Source organism: Pyrus communis, chromosome 6 (genome assembly GCF_041283825.1).
Source record: "Pyrus communis isolate YQ-2024b chromosome 6, ASM4128382v1, whole genome shotgun sequence".
Lineage (NCBI taxonomy): Eukaryota > Viridiplantae > Streptophyta > Magnoliopsida > Rosales > Rosaceae > Pyrus > Pyrus communis.
The window spans coordinates 23,104,882-23,122,147 of record NC_142570.1 but is presented as its reverse complement, the minus strand read 5'-3'; the positions used below and the strand labels follow the sequence as shown (position 1 = coordinate 23,122,147).

General features: G+C 37.7%; 1 protein-coding gene and 1 long non-coding RNA gene across 7 annotated transcripts; one reads left to right on the top strand and one right to left on the bottom strand.

The window, feature by feature from the left end:
* The first annotated feature begins 5,582 nt into the window (after positions 1-5,582).
* LOC148696463 (uncharacterized) lies at positions 5,583-6,376 on the top strand. Its single transcript, XR_015963835.1, has 2 exons — positions 5,583-6,089; positions 6,177-6,376. It is a non-coding gene; the product is annotated as an uncharacterized LOC148696463 (long non-coding RNA).
* Positions 6,377-7,975: 1,599 nt separating this feature from the next.
* Positions 7,976-14,791, bottom strand: LOC137710780 (uncharacterized). Of its 6 annotated transcripts, XM_088696056.1 has the most exons (9): positions 11,976-14,791; positions 11,786-11,873; positions 10,071-10,159; positions 9,583-9,683; positions 9,442-9,490; positions 9,078-9,323; positions 8,847-8,935; positions 8,633-8,666; positions 7,976-8,547 (listed from the first exon to the last, which is right to left on the bottom strand). In XM_088696056.1, exon 1 carries the CDS (start codon positions 14,497-14,499, stop codon positions 12,067-12,069), a length of 2,433 nt encoding a protein of 810 aa, XP_088552182.1. In that variant the 5' UTR covers positions 14,500-14,791; the 3' UTR covers positions 7,976-8,547; positions 8,633-8,666; positions 8,847-8,935; positions 9,078-9,323; positions 9,442-9,490; positions 9,583-9,683; positions 10,071-10,159; positions 11,786-11,873; positions 11,976-12,066. The 6 variants fall into 6 exon arrangements, 3 of the variants coding, with proteins under 3 accessions (XP_088552182.1, XP_088552184.1, XP_088552183.1); XR_015963733.1 differs by lacking the exon at positions 8,633-8,666 and having other exon boundaries at positions 7,976-8,605; positions 14,317-14,449; XM_088696058.1 differs by lacking the exon at positions 8,633-8,666 and having other exon boundaries at positions 8,880-8,935.
* Between the last annotated feature and the right edge of the window lie 2,475 nt (positions 14,792-17,266).

Here is a 17,266-nt window from a genome sequence, read left to right as displayed (position 1 = left end):
CGACGGAGAGTTTCGAGGCCAAGATAATCACACAAGAAAATCTGTCCGACGGTCCGACGAAGAGTTTCAAGATCCCACCCGTCACCATTAGTCAAGGAAGTGTTTCTAGCTACATAAGCTCCTTAATTACAAGGGTCGTGCACAATCAAGGGCGGATGTATGGGACAAAAGATGATCTTAGGATCATTAGGAGTAGCTTGTGTCGGGAGCACTTGATAAATTTTCTCTATAGCACTCATTAGATTGTTTCAGCATATGTCGATATCTGTTACCATTGCGCAACATGGTTTAACTAAGGACAACAAGCCAACCAAGTGTTCGAAGAAATGTCTTAGTGAATAAATTAAATCGTTTTTGTGCCCTGTGTGCTTAGTCTCTCTAAAAAAAACTTAAACCTTTAATGCATCACTTTAATCTTATGTTTTTGTTTTTCATTCTTCATTGAATTGCTTATATGAACGAAAGGACCTAGACAAGTTTGTCTTTGTTTGCTCGTCGTTCAATCACTTGATTAGAAGTTTTACTATTTAACACATTTAATTCTGATTTTTCATACATAATTATTTTGGAGTGCATGATGATGTATTTGAGTGGCATAACAACTCTCTTTTTGTATTGCAGTCTCTTTCTATTACAAGGATTCCAAGTCAAGCAGTCGCATACATTCCACCACACAAAAGGAATTAAAAAAAATATGGAAAAAGATCATTTCCGGATTTCTTCCACCAAGGCCACCGGATCAATTGATCCGGGCCTTCTAAATTTCATTAAATGACAAAAAATTATCACAACTTTTAAGGAGTCAAAACAGGTGGGCTGTTGGATGAAATTTGGAAGGGTCATATCACTTGATTCGGTGGTTTTGGTAGAAGAGATCCGGTGTGACATCCCGTCCCGGGATTATTAGAACGTATGTATGAAATTACCATTTTAACCCCTAGTTCGTTACTTTACGTGTAGTTTTGTGTTGTGTGGTGTTGTAGGACCACACACACACTCATACACTCTCTTTCCCTCCCGGGATTCCCTCATTCCCTATCTCTTCTCTGTCTCTCTCTCTCTCTCTCCCCGAGTTCTTCTTCTTCTTTCTTCAACCTACGGACACACACACAAACATACTCAAACCTTCACCAATCAAGAAACCAATTACACCATTGAACTCGTGAGGTTGTGAGGAGCACAACCATACCAATTCCAAGTAAGAATTCTAACGTTTTCACGTCGCTTCGACAATGGGCGAATTATGTACTGTTCATGCAAACCTTAAACTAGTGTGTTTTTGGAATTTTGAAGCTTGTAATTGTGTTTGTGAGGTCCCAAAGAGCCTCGGAGTGTATCGTTGGACGAGTTTGGACGTTGGGATCGTCCTGTTCAAAGTTGGCCGGTTTTTGAAGTTATGGACAGGTATGATCGCGTGATTTTTAGCCCTTGAAACTAGTCTATCGTGATTCTACTAGTCCTAAGCTTCATTTTGGTTCAAAAATCATGAAAATTGGTTGAGAAACGAGTGAGAAAACTAAGTTTGAAATTTTCCCAGTTTTCCAGCGCCGTCGCCGGCGCCGGAGTCTCGCCGGAGAAGAAAGGGGAATATTCCGTTAAGTTTAACGGAATATTCCTAACGGTAGTGACGGCGTCAGTTAAGTTTAACGGAATATTCCGTCAGTTTAACGGAATATTCCTGACGGCGTCAGTTGACGCCGTCAGTGTGCATGGCACGTGGCCGCGCGTGGGGGGCGCGTAGGTCCGTGCCTATTCAGGCGCGTGGGGGCGCGTGCGGGGTCCAAAAATTATTTTAAAAATATGGTTGTGACCCTGAGGTTGTGTAGAGCACGTTGGTATATTCAATTGTCCATTTTGAGCAATGTATGAGAAGTTATTACGAGAAGTTGGTTATGTGCTTTTAAATTAATGTTTTCGTAGCTTTTTCGCGTATAGGTGATACGTATTCCGAGGACGAGCGTACACACTCGAGGCAGGAGGGCTACGACCCTTCCACTTATCAGTGAGTGGGCTTTTGTTTTCCGTATATACCTATATACATTTAAATTCCCAGAAATAGATTAAAAAGGGTAATTGATTTATGCCATGCACTTTATTATTATCACTTATGCATCATTACATGCATTAGTAGCGGCATAAATTTATATATGTGTATTGGTGCTGTGGACGCACAGGTAAGTGCCAGGTAAGTGGTATTTATGTTTGTATGCAGTAGTAGTTTGAGATGATTAGAGAGCTCATAATCTGCACCCCCGGTGTTAGTGCTCCCGCCCAGAGAGGGGCAGAGTCCTTCACGTGATGTTCACCCGCACCACACGCTCAGCTTGGATCCAAGTAGGTGCACAGGCTTGTCGTACAGACCACATTAGGTGGTTCCGACTCGTAGGTGATCCGCGATTATTCGCACAGTCTTCACGTGATCGTATCACTAGAGCGTATATATTACACCCAGTCCTGTCGTACAGACCACGTTAGGTGGTTCCGACTCGTGTGCAGATTCAGTTATTGAGTTTGAGAGGGAGCTCTATATGCAGCCGTACAGGTCACGTTAGGTGACTCCCGGCTGCCAGATTATATGTTATTGAGATGAGTTATGCTTGAGCATTTATATTTATTATGAGATTCCGTTGTGGCATATTCTCGAGCATGAATGACATATTTTGGAGCATGATTAACATATCTATACATACGTATATATGTTCATTTTCTGGGAAGTATACAGGTTTTACGGCGAGGGGTTAGAATGTATTTTGCTAAAGAGTTTTCAAAGAGCTTTGTTTTTGCCCACTCACGCTTTTGTTTTTGCGCCCCTCCAGGTTCTAATGGTCTAGCAGGTTCGGTGGTTTTTCCCAGAGGGCGTCCCGGCATTTCTGACAGACACTCACCATTGTAGGGTCACCTTCGGGTGTATTTATGTCGTATCTTTCCTTTTTGACTGCTGTAGACTTGCTCTGAAATTGTGTCTCACATACGCTAGCACTTGTTTTAGTACTTTGTATGCTAGTGTTTTTAATTATTCGTACTTTTATATTGCTATCTCATTAGCTTCCGCACGCGCACATGGCTACGTCACCTTCGTGTGACGACCAGCATGCCCTGATCTCGGTCGGGGTGTGTCATCCGGAGAGGATCTCTTTCCCAAAAAAATTGCATACGGCATTTTAAAACCTAAAAGAAAAAAAAATTTAAATAATTCAAAGGGCAAATCAAAGTAAAAACAATGCAAATAATTTTTAAAATAGTTCAAGTAGTTAAGAATTTTAATGTCTCCATCATTTTGACTTTTATTTGCGTTTTGTCCAATATCAGTTCTGATCTTGTTGATATTGTGATTTCTATATTAGTGAATTATAGCTAAGTTTTGGCTACTCTTGTTGTTGCTAATTGGTTTGTGGGTTAAACTTCAACTATATTCATGCGCTATCATAGCAAGTTATTCATGTAATATGTGTTGCCCACATGTTAAGATTAAGTAACACTGTTAAACAAAAAGGAAAGAGCGTATTACTAATATGGGAGAGAGTTTCGAACTCGGAACGCATGAGTAAAAATCCAACATCTATTTACTAAGATATTGACTACATGCAAGAAGCGTACTGAGAATGCCAATCTCTAATTAAAATTTAAGAGCTTTGCAGCCTTATAAGAAGTCTTAGTCAATTTCTCCTTTACGAATTTAGTTTAGGGTCCAACTCTTTTACTCCTATTCAGATAATGGATGTCTTCAATTTGGCATCTCCATTTAAGTTGGTCTGGTATGGTACGTGCGAAATAAAGCATGGAAATGCAAACTTACTTCCTTCCCCATGTTTGGTGGATCAGACTTGGGAAAAAAAATGGAATAGCTGCTGGGAAATGAGGTAGGAAAACCAAACTCATGAGGAATGGAGGGTTTTCGTTTCCTCCCTCCTTTTCCATCATTTATTACAATCTTTTTACATTGATAACAAAATTTAAAACAATATCATCCTCATCAAATATTGAAAAATCAATTATAACCATATAATAACTCATCATACTTTACTTTTTCTTTTCCAATTTTATCCCTATTAAGAAATAAAAATACTAACTTACTAATAGGAAAAATTATTTCCCATTTTCCTGCAAAAGCCATGAAAAATATTTGCAACGAATTTCTTTCCGTATGCCGCATCCTTACACTATTTTTGGACAAGGGAAATAAACTTGAAATTTTGACAAAAATCAAAATTTATAAATTGACATGCATACATTTCCTTGTTTGGATTTATAAACATATAAATTTAGAATTTCCACGTAAAAAAAACCTTGAAATTTGGGTCCTCCAACCAATTACCAAATTTAAATTTCAAGTAAATATGTGACGTTTCCAAATTTCTCTGAGTGAGAGTTTAAAAATAAAAAATTTCATATTCCAATTCTATTGTTCTTTTGATTAATCAAACAAAAAAATTCAGAAATTCTAGAAAATAAAGTTCATCATTTCTATTTCCATCATTTTTCATATAAGGTAGAGATCTTCTTATTATCGAGAACCCAAAAAAGAATGTTTTGAAACAAAAAATAGCAAGAAATCATACCTTATTTGCTTTGATATAAAAAATGATACTTTATTTACGTAACCAATTAATATTGTTGTGATGTATGTATTTTGAAGGTTTCGAGTCTTAGTTGTATTCCATCGGAAACGAAGGGTTGCAAAACATTTGAAGGTTTCGAGTCTTAGTTGTATTCCATCGGAAACGAAGGGTAGCAAAACATTTCACGAAAGCAACTTTTGAATTCCCAATCCTATTCCTATGGAAAGGGATTACCTCACACAGCATCCACCAGTCCTTTTGATTTGATATTCCTGCCTTCATCAACATCAAACATAATATAATAGTAACTTTTTGTACCAACCTTGGATTTTTTCAAGCTAAAAACGAAAAAAATATTTTTTGTTATTTTCGCTGTCAAAATTTGTTCCTCTGATGTCTTAGTGATAAAGGAAAAATACAAAAGAAATTTAACGCTCACAAAATAAAAATTAAAAACTAATTTTACATTCAAAATTTTGTTTTTAATTATTCTTTTTTGTTTCTTCTTATCTCACTTTTTTTTTTTAATCCCAAAACTCGAAGTTTTTTATACTATTGATTCTTAAGTGCATATCCTATTGCTTCTTATCTCACTCGTCACATGTATTCATCCCATCTTTTTCTCATATAGTTTACATAGATCTTAAGAACAAAAAGTGAAAAAAAGAAGTGAAGGGACTATATGATTCTTAAGTATACCAAGTCATAGTAAAAATCATTTAAACTCAATACTTAAAAAAAGGGTAAATTACACAAAAATATTTTAATTATGGGTCAAATCACGATCTTATACCTCATGTTTTAAAAATTACAATATCATATCTCATCTTATAAATTTGTTGCAATATCATACATTCGTCAATTTTTTCTGTTAATTTTTTTTATTAAATGCTGATGTGGCTTGAGACAGATCCACTCACTAGTTCAGTTGGATTAAAAAATTAATTAAATATTAAAAATTAAAAATATTTTTTATAAAACAACGTGGAACCCACCCCTACAACCCCAAGCTTCTATGTTCACCTCCAACTTAAACCAGAACCCACATCCGCCTTCCCCTTCCGTCCGTCCCCCTTTCTTCACCACCAAAACCACAACCAGCCAAACATGAATACGGACCTGCAAAATTAAACCCAGATCAACAGTTATGCCTGGAGGCCCTGGACCAATCCCCCACACCCGTGTCTATGCCGTGATTTGGATCTCTGCACTGACCCGTTTCCCTGGCAAGCTTCTCAGGTGACTTTACGGCGAACTCCGGCTACAAGCACCGTCACACCCACCACCACCGTGCCACTGCTCTCGGAGACACGAACAGGACCCACCAGATTTCACGCTCTTTGGCCGCCGTTCATGGCGGATCGAACCATGAAATTCCCGGGATTTTGACTCCGGGAAGGCGTTCGAACATCCATCGTCACCCTCCTTCCCCCTTCCATTCTTCCCCCGTCCCTTCACCAGAAAGGCGTTCGACATATTTTCTTCCAGTTTAGTCTTTGAGTTAATGGGTCTTTCTCAAAAAATGTTAGGGTAATTGGTTTTGTTTTTTTGAACTTTTTGGGCTGTGGGTTGGGGAACATTTCAGGCATAACTGTTGATCTGGGATTACTTTTGCAGGTCCATATTCATGTTTGGGTCGTTGTCGTTTTGGTGGTGAAGGGAGGGCTACGGACGGAAGGGGGAGATGGATATAGGTTCTGGTTTAATTTGGAGGATGTGGGTTCTGGTTTAATTTGGAGGTGACGAAGAAAGGTTGAGGTTGTAGGGGGTGGGTCCCATATTGTTTTATAAAAATGTTTAAAAGATTTTGTTTTTAATTTTTAATATTTAATTATTTTTAATCCAGTTGGACTAGTGACTGGGTCATCTCTTAAGCCACATTAGCATTTAACAGAAAAACTAATGGAGGTTTGACATTGCAACAAATTCGTAAGATGAGATATGACATTGTAAATTTTAAAACATGATGTATGAAATTGTGGTTCAACTTATAGTTGAGGCATTTTTATCAATTTATCCTTTAAAAAAACTATTTTTGTTGTTGTCAAAACTTGAAAAGAGTTTAAGCACCTGTGTTTTCAAGCACTTGAGTCAACATTACAAACTTTCGTAAAGTAAAAACTAGATTGATAGGTCGAGCTACATAACTTAAAATATGAATGACTGGGAATGTAAGAAAGCTAAAAAGAAAGCAATAGAAAAACTCTAGCAAGATTCAGGCCATTAAGTACAAGATAATGCTAGATAAGTTCATTGAGATCATTGTCTTTGGATTGGGTTGATTACAAAATGTTTGCCTCAGAGAAGTACTCAAGGGTGGATGGAATTGTACATCATACCACAGGGTGGCAAAATGTTAACAGTTTTAGAACTCAGGTATCATAGGTAGTGTGTGCCTTGAAGGAAGACTTTGTGTTTGTAGCTTAAGAGTTGAGGGTTGGTTGCTGAAGAGTAATTGGTTTATGTTAAAAAGAAGTTAGGCTGATTAAAAAATCACTTAAACGTTTTGTATGGTTGTAAAGGTTGAACTTGACGAAGGTTCTGAGCTTGAAGGCCTTTAGCTTTAGTTATAGGCAGAGAAGAAGAGTTACCTCAATCCTATCAATGAGCCAAAGTAGAGGTAGATCCGTCCTTTGGTGGTGACTGTGACAAAAATTCTTGGTTGGTGGCCTTCAACTGTATGTGAGGTGCTTCGCACGATCGCCATAATGACATCAGTGTGTTGGATGACGCATACGTAGACATTAAAAGAGGCAAGATACATTTGGGCTTTCGTCGTCTCTGTGACATATTTGCCTCGAAGGGACTCATTTTTAAGCCCTTAGACAGGTTAGAGATAAATGAGATGGTCGTCTGAGCCCTGGTTTTGAACTTTGAAGTTGGTAGGGCGAAGTCATGCAACTTTTGCATAAATAAAAAATGTATAGGCTCCACAACATGCTTTATTTTATGTATGGCCCAAACAGTGTCTCCCTAAGTTTAACCAGATTGTGGTAAGCTTGTTTAAATTTGTAGAAGAAGCACTTATCGAAGTCGTGCGACCTAATTTGATTGCCACCAACTCCCAACAATTGACAATTCTTGAATTTTGGCAACCCCTTCCCCAATTGCGCCAACAATTTAGTTTAGGATTGTGGTGCTTTAAAAAAAAAAACACTTTTACAAAAAAAAGTTTACCAAACACTTAACAACTTTATTTTACAATTGTTTATTCTCATAGCACAGCAGAAACAGTTTATTTATTTATTTTTATTTTAAAATGCACAACAATACCAAACTAGCCCTAACTTCCCTTCTTTTTTTATTTTGTGTGATAGCTAAAAGCTTAAGTAGAAGAAATGGTAAGGAGACAAAATTTGCATGCTAAATTTTATAAACTAAATAATATGAAAGTTGACGACTAAAATATTACTTAATTGTTGATTAACGTACTATTTTTTTATTGGTAACACATTATTTAGTTTACAAATTTAGTTTATCTAGCATTACTCATAGAAGAAAAGTTGAAATTTTTCTGCGTGTCTTTTGTGAACGTAACCCTAATTCTCAATTCCTGCAAAAGTTGCCCACTTTCTTCTTGAAGATCAAATATGGCTCCCAAGAATTCTGCGTCTGTTGTTGACCAATCTGATTAGATGGCATGGAAAACCGGAGAGGCCTTTGATCGTTTCTGATAGGAATCGCTGACCCTGAACCGTTCGTTCAAAGATCAATACTCTGATGGTGTTTGCGTGAAGGTGGGCAACCAAACTACATTGGAGCCCTGCCGGCTTTCTTACCGAAAAGTTAACCCATCGACGGCCGTTGTCCAGCCTTCTATCAATCCTCTCGTATCTTTGGCATAGTGAAATATCCTACTGAAACTCCGGCTGCTGAGGTTGGAACCGAGGGTTCCCTGGATGACTAGGCCTCTCAAATTCAGACTCAGGAATACAGAGTTTCAATCCGAGCAAGCTGCTAGCTGCGTTGGCATATGAAGATGTCCGTTCTACAAAACCGGCCACATTGGAGGACATGGTTAATTACGCGCACGAGCACACTTTTCCCTTACAAACAAAGGAGAGAATTCAAACCATCAATCAAAAGGTGTTATTTCAAACCATTTTCCTACAACAAAAAGAAGAAAGTTAACGTAGATGCTTAAAAAAAAAAACTCATATTTTGAGCCTATTATAACGATAATAGCTTAGATTCAAATTCCTCATCCACAAATAGTATATTGTCACCATTACATTAAGGCATCGGATTTAATATTTCTTTTCAAGAAACAAAACTTGAAACCCATACCTAGCAGCTATAGAGGAAGACTTGTTTTTTCACCTTATTCTGTCCTAACTGCAGCACCAGATGGTTGTGTTCTCCACCAGTACTCTCACCTAGGTTGGAAAGGCAAATAACGTTTATTAGCACAAGAAAAGAATAATGAATCAGAAAGGAAACAGATAAATGAATCTCTCTCTTGCATTCTAACAGCCTTTACATGAATGGCTTTGGAAAAAAGCAGGGAACTGGTTCTACCCAAATAAACCCCGGTCAGTCAGTTGGGTGAAAATTCTCTTCATTGGCGCTGGAAAAGCCATCCTCTCCTTGAAAGATTGTGCAACAATAGAACACTCAGGCAAAGCACGCTGCTGGCTGTTGGAAATCCCATGACTTCCAGACAAAAGCAAGCATCTAAGGCAGTCAGGAAGCACCTGGGAGGTCTGTTACAACTACTGCATGTATGGGAGATCTGCTACAACTACTGCATGTTGTAATTAACTTCTGCAAAGTTAAATTTGGACTTTGAGACTTCAAGTCTAAAATCTCTCTTCGAAATACTAGTCATCCATGGCATGATTCACAGCTAATAATATGGTACTTGTTATGTTCATAAACTTACCGTCGCTCAGGAAATCTAGTCTCTTTGATATCATCCAAATTCCTAAACCCTGGGAAGGCAAAGAAAAAAAATAAAAAAGGAGTTGAACAAAATATCAATTATGTCATCTCCAAGAATGACTTTTTAAAAGGTACTTCAAACCTGATGTATTGACGCCCTTGTATGCTGTGACCTTGATAACCTCAACACGCTAGCTTCAAATGATCGACTGAGGAATTGCTAGGTTGGGTATCCAGGAAATCCTGATTGAAAATGAAAAACAGAAAAACTAAATAGTTGTGTAGTACAACAGAATTCAAGAAGCAGGATGAAAAAGAAAAAAAAATTCTACTAGCAACTCGAAATAATGATCACAACTTTCACCAAATTCATTAACTGTGTTTTGTGGAATGAAAAAAAAAATAGAAATTAAACAGTAAAGCCAGGTTCGCTTGCCTAAGGTTATCTTATAAAATATCTCTTCCCCTGTTTCATGCAACACACATTTTCCGTAGCAATTTTTTATTTATTCTGTGATCAGACCAAGTTCTCTAGCCTCCATCAACCAATAATTCTATATCAACAAGGGAAAAGAAAAAAACAACTGATCAATAAATCTTCAAAACATAAGATAATTTTAAGTAAAAGACCTTGGGAGTCAGCCATCACTTGATGTTTCAATCATTCACTATGGCCAACTTGTTAAGCTATGTGCCTCATCGACAGAGTAGGGTTGCAACTGGCAAAAACCATAAGAATTAGTAACAGTCAATTGATACAGATTCCTTGAATTAATAAGTTAGGACATCCCTTCAAGGAATACTAATGATGTTCAATTGTTGAGATGGAAAAAAGGATATATACTACAGCCACAGTACTCAATAGTACTTTAGCAGTTAACAATGGACCTGAGCACAAGAGTGCAATTTTTCCTGAGAGATGCCACTATGCAATGATGTTAAAGGTTGTGATCATGTGCAAATCTCCTCTCCCGGTCCCAGGAACAAACGTGTGGACCACTAAAATGTAGTGGTCTTACACTTCATCTTTTATATGTAAAACCACCTAGTGAACAATCAAGAGGTTTAATTATTGTCAAATTCCTCGATCATTAATTTGGTAGTCCCCGTTTCTGGTGTTTCAGTCACATTTTGAATGGCTCCCTTGAATATGAGCAAGGATATTCCCTCTGGAAGCAGAATAGTCCCTGAAAATGCACATTAAAGTTGGGGCTAATGTATTGCTGCAGATTTTATTAAACATGACTCCTAATAGTCATCAGTCGCGACTCATCACTCGCCACGGTTCCTAGCTTATATGATATATAGGCCAAGACTATAAGTCCAATGCTCTATTTATCTCAGATCCCGAATCTCCATAAATGGATATGACCGTTTAAGGTGACCAGCTTTGTACAGCAACCACAAGTTAAGGTACTCTGGATTTGTTATAGCACCACCATTTCACAATATACACTGTCGGGCAAAGTAAATTTTGGGGTTTCTGTTTAGTCCAACGGAGTGCAGAGGGCGTTCAAGAATTCATACAGACAACCCCACTTAGTGGGATAAGGCTTTGGTTGTTGTTGTTGTTGTTTAGTCCTACAAACACTCTTCTATGAAAGTGGAGGCTTTACTTTAACCGGTCTGTTAGCTAAATGGTTGTTGAAGACTACACATCAGATGCTCTATTTATCCCTTACTCTTGGAAGAAATATAAAGTAGTTATTCCCTAATTAACTCTTAATGCAAAATCACTTTGAAACAAAGATGATGAAAGAACTGCAACAACCCTAATTTGCAGACAGTTGGTGAGACACAAAACTTAACCTCATCCAGCTCCAGACAGCTATCACCTATGCAAATGCCCAACGCCCAATAACTCAGTAAAGCTACAATGGCACTAAAATTAATGGAAGGAGAAGCACTTAAAATATGAACCATCATAAACTGTTGAAGCCTGTAATATTTGGGAGCTAAAGGGAGTTACACTAAAAATTCCAAACTTACGGCATACAATGTGAAAATGTCATGATGTTTGCATTTATATTAACTTCTAGAAAAAAACTAGAGGATGGCACTCCAGAAGCACATGAAACAGTGAGAATCTTAAATAAGTTAGCCAAAGAAGGAAGATGTTCCTAAAAGAATAAGATGAAAAAAGAACATAGGAAATCAACAATTGTGCCAGCTAATTATTTTAATCCTAAACCAATGTCATATCATGAAAGCCTTCATCCTATTAGCAAAAATACAATAACATACATCAACACCACAAAGTTATTGAATTATAGAATCAGAAGTAATGAAAAAATTATTCATGCAAATATGAAGCAAAGAAATGAGTAATGTACAGATCTACCAACCTCCAAATGCTCAAGAATCATTTTGGAGATGGTAAGGGGATGTATCTCATGGTCTACAGTCAGCAGTCTTAAGAACAAGAATATGCACCTGTGAATTAACAATATTACCTTCAGAACATGTTGCAAAAATTATATATGATAAGACTGTCCAAAACACAAGAATTTATCATCCAAAAAGTGAAAACCCAACCTTTTGAACGTTTTCAATCATTCCTGATTTGTACATGTAGTGGGATTAAGCAACCCTTGAACCAATGTCATAGACGTAATTTCATCTAAAGTTACTCCTTATTGGCCATGTGATCACACACTTCAAAAGCTTCTTCCACCTTCCTTTCCTTACAAAATCCATTAGTTAATGCATTATAGGTGATGGCGTCTGGGACAACTCCCATCTTTGTCATCTCAGATAGAAGTCTAGTTGCTTCTTCCATATTACCTAGTTTACAGTACCCATCAATCATGACAGTGTAGGTAATCTTATTAGGTTTAATGTTAAATGAAGACATCTCCAGCAAGATATTCCCTACTTTATCCATTTGTCCTAGTTTACAATAACCATGAATTAGTGCTGTATAACATACAACATCTGGCAACAAACCCTCATTCCTCATTTCATCTAGAAGGCATTTTGCAACATCAACACTGCCAATATTGCAAAGTCCATCTATAAGGGAAGAATACGTGGCACAAGTTGGTTGAATGCCTTTCTTTTTCATGTCCAAGCGGAGACCAAGGGCTGCCGTCATATTCCCATTTGTGCTGTATGCTCTGATTAGTGTATTGTAAACAACAGAATTTAGCTCCACTTTCTTAGTTACCAACTTACTGAACAGCTTTTCACCCTCATCCACTCTGCCAGCTTTACGGTACCCATCTATCATCACCCCATATGTATAAACATTGGGAACCAGACCCTGATTTTCAAACTCATCCCAAAGTTTAACTGCATCGTCCACTTTTCCTATATTACATAGACCATGCATTAGCAAATTATAAGTATAAGTATCTGGTTCAATTCCTTGCTTAGCCATCTCTTTCTTAAGCTTAAACCCTTCCTCCACTTTTCCCTCCATGCAACAACCCGAGATAAGTGTGTTGTATGAGATTCTATCCATTACCAAACCTCTCTCTAGCATTGGTTTGAGTTGCAGAACAACTTCTTGCATGCTACCAGATTCACAAAGTCCATGAATTAAAGCATTTGAGGTCGCTGTGTTGGGTGCAAATCCTTTGTTACATAGCCTAAACCAAAGTTCAACTGCCTTGGAATGTTTTCCATCTTTACAAAGCCCACTAACCAACGTGGTAAGCAAGCCATTGCTGGGTCTACAGTTTCTTGAAAGCATTTCTATAGTGAACTTTAGAGCAGAATCGAACCTAGATTTCATGCATAACCAGTGAATGACTGAGAAACAAACAGTTTGATTTATGGATAAACCACAGGATAGCATCTTGTCTAGAATCTGCTCAGCATGCTCCAACTGATTAGTTTTACAATATCCCTGCAGTATAGAATTAAGAGTAACGGAATTGGGAGTTAACCCATGGGATAACATATCATCCTTTGTCTTTAGTGCCTCACTAATATTTCCCGTTTTACAAAACCCATCAATCAATGTGTTATAAACAACCTCATTCGGGAGAAATCCCCTATTACACATTTCCTTCAAGACACAATTTGCCTCATAAAACTTCTCCAGCTTAATCAAACCATTAATGAGTATACTGTATGTTATAAGACTCGGGTTCACATTGTTTTCAACCATCTTCTTCTTAAACTGGAAGGCCTCCTCTAATCTTCTGCTCTTACAGAGACCATGAATAACATTATTGTATGTAACAACATTTGGAGCAACCCCCTGCCCTTCCATTTTTGATAGCAAACCTATTGCTTCATCAACCTTCCCTCCCTTACAAAACGCATTAATCGCAGTAGTAAACAAATAAATGTCAGGAGAAACACCTCGAGACATAACTTCAAATACTTGATAACTCTTATGAAGTTCGCTGGCCTTCACTAACGAACTCAACAAAAAATTACAAGTCTTCAAAGACGGAAAGACACCCTTACCAGAAAAAAACATAAACACATCAACCGCGTAACCAAAACCCATATTCTTAAATTGGGTGCAGTAGACATGAATCAACAAGTCCAACGCCTGAACACCAACACCTCGTTCGGCCACGGTATTCAACGCTAACATGGCAATGGCTATCTCCATATGCCTTTGACTGGGGTTAGCATATGAAACCGGCACATTCCCATCAATCGAACGGATCAAAAGCAATCTCGCAGGGGCCACAAGATTCGAACCAATAAGCAGACGAACCAAAACACAAAAAGATCGAACAGTAAACCGGAACTTAAAAGATTCAGAAGCAAAATAGAAGAAATAGAGAGCTGTTCTGGGGTTCACATTGGAGCTAATGGAACAGAACAATCGATCAAATTGTAGAGGGGACAAAAGGGGTACGACAGCCTTGCATTTAGAAGAATCTAAATATGGTTTTGAGAGAATAGAAAATACCCAGTTGTGCAAACTCTGATCGGTCGGCTCCGGTTGATCCGGAAGCTGCAATGGCGGCGGTTGCGGAGGTTCTTGGGGGCGTTGTTGGGCGGTGCAGGTCACGCACGGGCGGTTAATGGGGGAGAAGAGAAAAAGATGGGATTTTGGGATTGAAAGCCTTCTCAAATCCATGGAAAAATGCATGTGATTAGCTCTTCTGGGTAAGTCGATTTTGTGGGTTTTAGTGCAGGGTTTATGAGAGCGAAGCTCCCATGGACTTTTGCTTTGGGATTTAGAGGATGCGGAAGAGCCACGATGCTAGAGAGAGAGAGAGAGAGAGAGAGAGAGACTGCGAGAGGGTCTTTGAGGTTTGCTATTCTGATGTGGCCCTTGTGGGTTTAAAGCTGTGCCGCAACGCACAGAGGGCAAAAGCAACAACCATGTCAATGTGGTGAAATCAGGGCGCGCGGGAGGGAGAGACCGCAGAGGGAGAGAGAGATGTGTTAGGATAAGCCTTGGGCTTTCTATTGGGCCAAGTGGCCATATTCTAACTCTCATCTCCCTAACCCACTACACATTCATTTTTTTTAAGAAAAATTAACGAAAAGTTAAAAAAAACTTCATTTTTAATGAAAAATTATTTTTAAAGGTATAGTGAATAGTATCAGGAAAAGATATAAATATGGTTTTTCGTTAAAAGTGAACAGTACCATGAGTGTTTTGTTAAACCTCCCTATGTTTTATTGAGGTTTATTTTATTTATTGACTCTTATATACCTAAACGTCTGTATATAATATATTTTATTGAACTACTATACCGAAATATCTTTATTTAAATGTATTGTAACAAATTAGTGGTACATAAAAAAATATGCAAAAACATAAATGTACTGAAAAGTTCGTACCTAAACATATTGGGTAACTTACACAAACTACCTCAACTATGGATCGAATCACAATCTCGTGCCTCATGTTTTAAACATTGCAATGTCATATCTCAACTTATAAATTTGTTGCAATGTTATACATCCGTTAAATTTTCTATCAATTTCGCTGTTAAATGATGACACAATCAATCCATAACATTTTTCTAGTGGGCTAAGTGGCCATATTCTAACTCTCATCTCCCTAACCCACTACACATTCATTTTTTTTATTGACGCCCTCAATTTATTTTTATTTATTGACTCTTATATGCTTAAACGTATGTATCATAATATATTTTACTGAACTAATGTATCGAAATATTTTTATTTAAATGTATTGTACTAAATTAGTGGCACATAAGAAAATATGCAAAAACATAAGTATAATGAAAAGTCCGTACGTAAACATATAGGGTAAATTACACAAAACTACCTCAACTATAGATCGAATCACAATCTCATACCTCATGTTTTAAATATTGCAATGTCATACCTTAACTTATAAATTTGTTGCAATGTCATACATCCGTTAAATTTTCTATCAATTTCGCTATTAAGTGATGATGTGGTAGGAGCGGATCCACCCCTCACCCAACTAAATTTAAAAATTAATAAAATACTAATAAGTTAAAAAAATTTAATTTGAAAAATTAAAATATATTGAAAAAAAACTCTCTACTCTCGTCTCTCTCCCTCTTCTCTCCCTCGTCCACTCCTCACCCAACCCCACCCCACCCCTCACCCAACTGTTACCATTTTTCCCCATTAATTTCTTACCTTTTAGCCTTCTCTTCTTCTTCTTCTTCTTCAGCTCTGCAGACAATCCAATCTCCAACCCACTTCACTATTGTCTCCCCCAAACCCAAAACCCTCTCATATGCTCCTCCCTCAAACAAGGAAAACCCCATCTACCCTCCTCCAAAACGACATCAAAGGAAACCATCCAAACGGTCTGAACACGAGATTTCGTTCGAATCTCGCCGGATCTGGAGATGAAAACGACGACGATATGTTCGTCCCCGACCTCTACGCTCCATCCCCATCACACTCCGAGCCCCCCGCCATCACCTTTCCGATCGTTGTTTTGATTGTGAAATCGACGGAAGCCATTTTCAACGGCGATGAGCATAGGAATCCGATTGATTCTCGCTGTAGTTCAAAACCATAGGGTTTCTCCATCATCGCCACTGTCCCGATCAGATCTGGGACAGAGAGAGAGAGAGGTGAGGATGGCGGAAGGAATTGGCCGGAGAAAAGGTGGAGGAGACGGGGGAGGGTGGGGATGCTGTAAGATTTTATTTTCTGGGTGTGGGAATGGGATGGTCTTATTTTTAGGATTTGGTTTGGTTTAGCAATGATTTTCCGGGTTTAGGAGTTGCGGTGAGATTTGCCAAGTTTGGGGGTGATAATGGCAAGTGGGAGGGAGGAGGAGGGAGTGAGGCAAGTACGAAGGGACGACGGCGTTCTAGGTAGAAAAGAGGGAGAGAGGTTTTTTAAATGAAAAATTAATAATTTATTATTAATTAATAGAAAATTTAACAGAGGTCTAAATTGCAACGAATTCTTAAGTTGGGGTATAACATTGCAATATTTAAAACATGATGTATGAGAGTGTGGTTCGATCTATAATTGAGGTAGTTTTGTGTAATTTACCCAAACATATTATACTAAACTAGTATATGAAAATGTTCGTACTTAAATATATTGTAATTAATTAGTGACACATAAAAACATATACAAAAGCATAAGTGTACAGTGTACCAAAAAGTCTACCAAAATATTTTCTTATAAAATACTTACCCTAAATTGGTGATGGAAAATGTCAACAAATAAAGCTAATTAATTAGAAATTGTTTTGAACAATTATGGAGGCCATAAAGAGAGAGAGAAAGGTGCGGCAATAGCAGAGAGAAGATAGAGATGTGTAATTGTGAGTGTATTTGATTCATCCCATTGTGCCTTTATTTATAGTAATAGAAAGGGTAAAACCTTTCTCTTTAGGATTACAACATTTAATAGGTAATCTAATCCTAATAGGAATATAT